The 8,699-nt window shown below is 50.8% G+C and overlaps 1 protein-coding gene across 8 annotated transcripts in view; it reads left to right on the forward strand.

Moving 5' to 3' along the window:
- Nucleotides 1-7,983, forward strand: part of DYSF (dysferlin) — a 242,190-nt gene extending 234,207 nt beyond the window's left edge. For all 8 annotated transcript variants that reach the window (XM_064268707.1, XM_064268709.1, XM_064268711.1 and 5 more), the window contains 4 exons: nucleotides 457-635; nucleotides 2,427-2,536; nucleotides 4,121-4,268; nucleotides 7,670-7,983. In XM_064268707.1, the coding sequence (XP_064124777.1) occupies nucleotides 457-635; nucleotides 2,427-2,536; nucleotides 4,121-4,268; nucleotides 7,670-7,708 (476 nt within the window). In that variant the 3' untranslated portion in view covers nucleotides 7,709-7,983. The remainder of the gene's footprint in view (nucleotides 1-456; nucleotides 636-2,426; nucleotides 2,537-4,120; nucleotides 4,269-7,669) is intronic.
- The last annotated feature ends 716 nt before the right edge of the window (nucleotides 7,984-8,699 follow it).

An 8,699-nucleotide genomic window follows, 5' to 3' on the forward strand; every position in this document is an offset into this window, starting at 1 on the left:
TATCAACATTTTCATATTGAAAACAGCTGGAGCTGCACAGGGAGGCGATGGATATAATAAAAGAGTAAATAAATCAGGATAGAACAGTGGCTACTTGAATAACTAGGTGGGTAGATCAAAAAGCTGGTGATGGATGTATGTAGACAATGGGTGTATGAACGGATTCATGCATAGTAAGATGGATAATTGAAAGGTGGAAAGCTCTGTTAAGGATGAATAAATATGTGAATAAATTGATGGAGGTATGAATACATGAGCAGATGGATAGGAAGAGGAATAGCTCTAATGAGACAATGGATGGAGAGGTGGAAAGTTTAGGGGATTTAACCCATGGCTAAACCCATGAATAGAAGCTAAGTAGGTGACAGTGAGCTTTTCTTGAACCTGCCCTGCCCCAGGTAGCCCCACTGGCAGCGATTCAGAAACCCCTGGCCAAAAAACTCTTCTCTATTGCAGGCTCCCTGCAGCTGGATCTCAACCACATGCCGAAGCCAGCCAAGACGGCCCAGAAGTGCTCCTTAGACCAGCTGGATGACACTTTTCACCCTGAGTGGTTTGTGTCCCTTTTTGAACAGAAAACAGTGAAGGGCTGGTGGCCCTGTGTGGCAGAAGCTGGTGAGAAGCAGATGCTGGCGGTAAGTCTACTCTTCCCAACCACAATGGAAAATGGAGTGGCTCCTGTAGCAATCACTGGGTGTATATACATGCTTCTTGTTTCTCCCTTTTCCCTTTTTCTTGCCCTCTGTCTCTTGATTTTCCAAGGCATTGTCCCTTTTCCCTTCCAGTTCCCAGGCGTCCTTTCACTTGAGGCTCCCATTCCGGAGGAAGCCTATTTGATTGGAAAGAGGCCCTCATCTTGTGTGGATCCTGTTTATACTCTACTCACTTGGCCTTAACAGAGTGCTGTGTACTGGGACAGGGGACAGAGGTCATATATCCCATTCAGCAGGACCCTTACTTGCCAAGAGGTCTGCCCAGGAATGTGACTGGAGGAGCAGAGTGTGGTCCCTGCTCTGAGTGCAGAACAGCCTTGGAAAGGAATTTAATCCCTGACAGTTTACTTAGAAATGGCCCACAGCCAGCCAACCCTTGAAGTGGCCCTTGAAATAAAAAATTCTTGTTATACAAAAGTTTATAACAATTAAACAAGAAATACTAACATTCCAAAAGAAAAATGAGTGGACATGAATAGATAGTTCACAAAAGAGGTAGACATGGCCATTAAACATTGGGGTGCGGGGAAGCTTTATTTCCCCTAGTAATTAAATAAAGGAATATTTTTAAAATGTGGTAACTTGTTTTTTGGCTATTAAATTAGAAGATCTTTTTTTAAAAACAACAATGTCATTGTTGGTGAGAATGTAGAAAAACAGGCACCCTCATTTATATTTGCTGGGGGTGCTATCTTTTTACTATTTGGGGAAGCAATTTAGAAATGTATAGCAATAAATGTAATGATATTTATGGTCTCTGATCTTGTAGTCCCCCTTCAAAAACCTCTCCTAAAGAAATAACCAGATAAAATAAAAAATTTAGGTCCTGGGATGTTTGTGGCAGCATTATTTATAATATCAAAGAGTTGGAAGCAACCCAAATGAACCAAAATAAGTAGTTTTTACTGAATAAATTATGGTCAGCCATCCCATAGAATATTTTTCAGCCATTTAAAACCAAACTTTGAAGAATATATAATTATATGGTGAAATACAATATATTCCTAAGTGAAAAAAGCAAGCTATAGAACTCTATATACTGCGTATTTCATATACTTGTAGAGAAAAAAAAAAGCTATGATACATAAAAATATTAAGGGAGTTTGTCTCCACAGAGTGGAAGTATGAGTGACATTCTCCTTTCTTTATGTATTTCTAAGTTTTCTACAGGAGCCCTGGTGGTGTGGTGGTTAAGAGCTCAGCTGCTAACTAAAAAAAAGGTCAGCAGTTCGAATCCACCATCTGCTCCTTGGAAACCCTGTGAGGCAATTCTACTCTGTCCTGTAGGGTTGCTATGAGTCAGAATTGACTTGATGGCAATGGGTTTTGATTTTAAGTTTTCTACAAGGAGTAAGCACTGCTTTGATGATCAAAACAACCCCATATCTTTTTTGTTGTTGTTGTTAAAATAACTAAGTGGCCCTGGTGGTACAATGGTTAGTGCTTGGCTGCTAACCAAAAGTTTGGCGGTTCAAACCCATCCAGCAGCTCCGTAGGAGAAAGACCTGGCAATCTGCTTCCATAAAGATTACAGCTTGGAAAGCCCTATGGGGCAGTTCTACTCTGTCACATGGGGTCACTATGAGTCAAAATTCACTCCATGACACCTAACACAGCAACAACAAGTAGCTTTTGAGGTTTGTCCTGGCTGGGCTCCTCTCTAGGTCACCAGCAGAGCCTCTGTGCCCTGAGCAGGCTCCTTCCGCCCCACAGGGCAAGTTGGAAATGACCTTGGAGATCGTAGCGGAGAGTGAGCATGAGGAGCGGCCTGCTGGCCAGGGCCGGGATGAACCCAACATGAACCCCAAGCTTGAAGAACCAAGGTTAGTGCCCAGCCCCTGACCACCATGCCCTGGGGGCCTGGGTGGTACGTGATGGTGACTATAGGCCACCCTACCTCATACCACACAGGAGTCACAAAGTTCATAGGGAGAGCCCAGGCGTAGAGAGGGGCATGCCTCATCCCAGGCTACATAGTAAGTTCGAAGTAAGTGATGGTATCATTCCAGGGAACCCTGAGCTTCTCAGCTAATTCAAGAAACAGATCCTATTGGGTACCCATTATGGAGTTCTTGGGTGGCCAAACGGTTAAGTGCTTGGCAAAAGATTAGCAATTGGAGTCTACCTAGAGGTACCTTGGAAGAAAGGCCTGGTGATCTACTTTTGAAAAATCAGCCATTGAAAACCCTACTACTTCTACTCAGAGTCAACTCGGAGTTGACTTGACAGCAACTGGTTAGGGTAGCTATTTGTTGTGTGCCAGCATGCCATCATAGTGCATGTATGCATTGTGCTATGGAACCTCCCCTACTAGGTGGCTATTCTTATCCCCATTTTACAGATGAGGAAACAATCTCAGCAAAGTTAAATAAGGTCATTTCACTTAAGAAAGTGGTAAAGCTGGGATTCTCAAGCCTGCTGTGATTGGCTCCGGAGCCCAATTGATGTCTTTCTTCTTAACAAGCTGGCTTCCATGGCTCTCCTTTTGTGTTGGTGTGGCTTTTGGAGTGGTCTTTCAGCCTGTCTGAGGGAGGAGGACCCAGGGCTGTGTTCCTGGCCCGTGCTTCCCAGCTTTTCACAGCCTACCAGGGAGCCCTGAAGAGGCTTTGGATCTGTGAAATGGGGAGATCAGTTCTTGGGGAAGTCTTGAAGGCAGTTCCAAGGGCTGAAAGATGGCTGTGGGGGTCATGGCTGCACTTGCCGGCTCTCCCTCCACCATCTGCTCAGCTGAAACTGGGCTTAGTACAGACGACTCACTTTGGCACAATGCTCTCTTGGTGTCGTGGGGCTGGCAGAGCAGTGGGAGACAAGGCCTCTGCCCAGGGATGCTGGGATCTGGTGAAAGAGACAAGAGGTCCACAAGACCCATTGGCTATTATCGAGACACAAAATCCTGTGTGGTCTTTAAGTTGTCCTTGGTTGTGAGTGAGAGAAAATTGGCTCTCTGGGTTCTCTTGCCACCGTCCTTCCCTCCTAAGGACCAGCTATGTGCATCTGGGTTGGTTGCTTGGCTTATCTGGGCTGCAGCTCACCTAACTTGGGGATCTGCCTGGCTTCCAGATCTATAGTCTGTGACTAAGTCCTGGGTCAGGAGGGGGAGGGTGGCAGCGGAGGGGTCCTGGAGAGGTGGGCTGAGAGCTGGCTCTGAGATTGTGAAGGATTTAGCAGGCACCAAGAAGAGGAAGGTGGCACAGGTCGGGTGATGTCGTAGCAAAGGCTTGGGGAAGGGACTGCAGATACATGTTTGGGGCAGTGTTGGGGTGTGGGGGCATGAGGCTGGACAGGTCTTGAGGACAGACTGTGTAGGGCTGGGGCTATTTGACCTGATGTTGCAAGATGAGAGCAGGGTTTGGAGAAACAAGCCCTGGTCAGAAGGTGCTCACTGACCTCTGGGATCTCACTTCCAGGCGCCCTGACACCTCCTTCCTGTGGTTCACCTCCCCATACAAGACAATGAAGTTCATCCTGTGGCGGCGGTTCCGGTGCGCCATCATCGTCTTCATCATTCTCTTCATCCTGCTGCTGTTCTTGGGGATCTTCGTCTATGCTTTCCCGGTGAGCAGGCCTGATGGGGGAGCGCAGCCCCAGGCTAGGGAGCCCCTACTCTCTTCAGGGAAGCATAGACCCTGACCAATAGCAGACCCTGATCTGCTAGGGAGGGCACAGACCCAGACCTCTGGCCTAATGGAGCGTTTCCTAATCTGATGGAGAGAAATAGCCTCTATTTCTCTGGAGCCCCATATCTGATGAGGAAACGCAGCCTCTACTCTGACGTAAAGGAGACAAAGTTCTACCCTTGAGGAGCGCTTAGTCCAATGGGGGAACCTGAGTTCTTGCCCTTGTTGGGGAGACCCATGTTCAGCAAGGCTCTAGAATATGTAACCCAAGGATTGGCAGAAGTGAGGCCCCTGGACTGGGGTGAGCAGGAACCTTGAAGGAGGCTGTGGAACTGGGTCTGGAAGGGAAGGCAAGATGTGGCTGGCTGGGCAGAGGAGAAGGCCCCTTTGTCTGTGAGGTCTGCACCTGCTAAAGAGGGGGGGACCTGGGACTGGGAGAAGGTCTCAATAGCATCTACCTGGAGGATTTTATAGTGTGGGCCCTGCCTCCTGCAGCTAGCTAGTTGTAGGGGAAGAGGCAGGTGAGCGGGGGCCATCTTGGGAGCCTCTCACTTGGCTTGATGCACGTTTGAGAGGAAGGGTTAAAAAGCTGCCAGGTGCCAGGTCAGGAGATGACCAGGGCCACACCAGTGACAGCTACAGTGCCCTCCGGCTCATGGGGCCCTGCTTGAGGGAGGAGGTCCCAGGACTGTGATCCTGGCCTGTGCTTCCCAACTTTTCACAGCCCACTGGGGGGCCCTGAAGAGGCTCAAGCCACCCAGTGTCTCTGCAACTTCAGACCTGGGAGGGATCTCATTGTTCACAGGCTGATACCTGATTTTTAATGTTGTTTTTTACAATTAAAACAAACAAAAAAAATGAACGTGAAAATTTCAAACCTGTATAAAAGTAGAGACACCCTGATCTTAATAGCAAAGAAACAAATACAGAGCGAGGGGAAGAGCCTGGCTCTAGATGGCTCAGCAGGTCTATACACAGCTCCCCATCCAGTGCTCTGGCCACTGTGGGCCTCTGTCCAGGCCACTGACCAAGTGCATGGTCCCTCCCATCAGGAATTACTTGCATGCGAGCTCTTTACTCTGTGAATCCTCCCAGAGATGGAGGGGGGACAAGGATATAGCCCCGCTCTGCACTGGTGATTCCTGGTATCAGCAGGGGGCGTCTCATAGGAGGAGGACTGTTAAAACCACAAATGCTTTCATTCATCCCTCCCATCACAATCTGTGAGCAAGATGGAGGTGAGGGGTGGCTGGAAGGGGGAGAGGACTCTCAGGTTTGCACATCCAGGCCCTGGCTACCCTCTGGGCCAGAAGCAGCAAAGGAGCGTACCTTCGCCCTCCTGGCCCTCAAAGCTGGCTGTGGTTTTCAGAGATTAGTGAAACCTGACTGCAGTGCAGAAGTGGATCCAGGTTGCTGAGACCTGAAGCTTGTACAGTTTGGGGGGACCTCGTTAAGCGAAGGAAGACGAAACTACAAATACAAGACTGGATGCAGGACCACGGAGGCGCATGTGCAAGTGTGGGTTCTGGAGCAGAAGCTGCCGCAGGTGTGACCTGGACTCTGGCTCAGACCCCAGGACTTCACCTTGGTGTTTCCTCCTCTGGTTGTGGAGCCAGGGGAGGGGCAGTCCCCTCTCCTGGTCTGTCCTCAGCCCGTCCTCTCATTCTGAGCATATCTGGCTGCCATTCCGTTAGTGCCTATGTCTCTGTTAAGCACTTGACAGCAACTAACAGCTAGAAAGTGTCTGGGGTAGGGTGGGGGGTGGGCAGTGGTGGTTCAGTGCTGGGTTGCAGTAAAATTCTCGCCTTTCCTGCAGGAGACTTGGGTTCAATTCCTGGCTAGTGCATTCATGCACAGTTACCACCCAGCTGTCAGTGGAGGCTGGTGCGTTGCTATGACGCTGAACAGGTGTCAGCAGAGCTGAAGCTAAGACAGACTAGAAAGAAAGGACCGGTGATCTACTTCTGAAAATCAGCCAGTGAAAACTGTATGGATCACAACGGTCCTATCCCGGTTGTTCGTGGGGTTGCCATGAGTTGGGGCTGACTCGACAGCAGCTCACAACAACAACAAGGTGTCTGGGAGGCAAGGATGTGTTGCAGGGATGAGGCCCATGTCACTGAGGGGTCCCTAGCCTGTTGGGAAGCCCCACTGAAGCCAGAGAGCAATGAAAACAGGTCATATAATCAAATAATCTCTGGTGAGGGGTAAGGAGGTCAGGAGAAAGGGGGAAGCCTAGGACTGAGGCTATGGACCGCCTCTGCCTCCAGGCCTTTGTTACAGGCTGGGTAAATCCTTTCCTCCATCCAAGGCACTCAGTTACCTGGCCAGTCTCAGAGCTATGAGGACCTGCCTGGCTCAGGCCCCAGACCCACACTTTTACGGGGGCCCTCACCTGGCATTGGGCCGGGGGTCAGATAGCCGACTTCCGCTGTTCCTAGCTGTCTCTCCGCCCCTCCCTCCCTGCCCCAGTGGAGGGGGCCCAGGGAACAGGGCCTCTCCCTTCCAGTTGGCCTAATCTCCCACCCTTTTGGAAATTCCCCTGGGAGGAGGGCAAGGGGGTAGCCTGTCTGATTCCTCTCAGCTTCCCCCTCAGAGCCAGCCGGGAGTAGGGCCAGCGTGGGGAGGCAGGAGGCAATTTGGCGGGGAAGGAGCTGCCGGCTTTGTTTCCACAGTTGGCTTTCCCGGGACGGCGCTGGGGAACATACTGTCCCAATTAGGAGCCCTGTGTTGTGTTGTGTGTGTTTTCATGGTTTTTGGGGGGAGAAGTGGGGAGGGGAGATTCCTGTCAGTCATGCAGCAGGCAGAGAGTAATCAGGGGTGACTCCTCTCTGGTGTGACCTGTGTGTGGGTCCTCCCCAGCCACCCCACCGCAACTGTCTCTGTCTTCTAGGCAGGAGAGCAGTGACCTGTGAGCCCTGGGTTCCTCTGTGGGGTGGTGTCGGGGGAGAATCACGGCCCTGCCTTCAGATCACTTGTCTGTTGGAAGAGATCAGGGGCAGGCCTCCCCGGCCAGGCCCTCCATGTCAGAGGAGTCTTCGAGGCAGGCAGTATCTTTAACTCTCATTGATGGGGAAAGGACTGAGCAAGCTTGGAGTCCAGGTGGGAGGGAGGGAGTGGCTGGGTTAGGTTTGCTTGATGATCAAGAGCACCAGGCAGTGCTGAGTATGCGGCCCAGTGTGGATGGTAGGTGGTGAGGGCAAGGTGCAGGCAGGTGGCTGAATAGCCATGAGCTTCCTTTCCCAGCCCCCTGCCTCCAGGCGACTCCACTTGATCCTCCAAGTCCTGCAGTGGAAACAGCCACTCCATGTGACCCTATCATCTCCTCCTTCCCTCCAGAACTATGCTGCCATGAAGCTGGTGAAGCCCTTCAGCTGAGGATGCTCCTGCCCCTGAAGGGGAGCATGGCTGCCCTCCCTACCCCAGGACTGGCCTGCCTCCTCCTCCTAGCTCAGCCGAGCTCCTCTACACCTCTGAGGCCTTGAGCATCCTGCCAGGGCATGCAGACAGAGAGATGGACTGGCACGTGCTTCCAGAGTTGGTAACATCAAGCCTCGGGATCACTCTGCTTTCATCATTTCTTCCCCCTCCACCCAACCTAGCCCTTTTTTGGATTAGCTTGTATTTCAGTACAAAACAGTTTAAACCACAAAGCCGTGTTGGTGTGTGTATATGTAGAGTACCTGAATGGGAGGTGACGGTACGTGGGGGTATGTCTGGGCAGGTGTGGGAAGGCAGGTTAGGGTATGTGCCATCTTTTGGCTGGGTCTTCTCAGGGCAGAAGCAACCAAATGCAATGAGTAGGGGGCCCTGTGGAAATATTTATTCTATTGGCTGGGGTGGGGGGCAGGGTAGGCTTTGAGGCTTGGTGTCTGGCCTGCCTGAAGACCTAGCATTTCTCCTGGCTCCTCTCCTCCCCTCCCCTCCCCTCCCAGCTCTTCTCCAGGACTTGCCCCTTTCTCCATGACCCCTCCTCACTTGGACATCCTTTCCCAGACTGCCCTTTGCTCAGGTGGGCAGTTACCTGTTCCTCTGGCTTCTTTGACCATGTCTAGGCAGAGTTTCCACTGGATAAAAAAGGAGCACCAAGGAAAGTGTAGGGCCAGAAACTCCCTAGGCAGAGCTGTCTGCTGGGCTTCTGACTTTGACCTTGCCCCCGAAGCTCTTGGGATTCTTTGGGATCCTATCTCTCTGCTCCCTCGCCCTGCATTAGAGATCTGATCTGGACAAAGACACCCGTTCTTGTAGTCTGCAGCATGAGCCATTGGTTGGCATTACCTGCAGGAATCAGGTTAAATCTACAGGAGCAGCAGGAACAGACAGAAAAAGCCAAGAGCATGAAAACATCGCGTTTCCAAAAGAGAGGCTT

Source organism: Loxodonta africana, chromosome 15 (genome assembly GCF_030014295.1).
Source record: "Loxodonta africana isolate mLoxAfr1 chromosome 15, mLoxAfr1.hap2, whole genome shotgun sequence".
Lineage (NCBI taxonomy): Eukaryota > Metazoa > Chordata > Mammalia > Proboscidea > Elephantidae > Loxodonta > Loxodonta africana.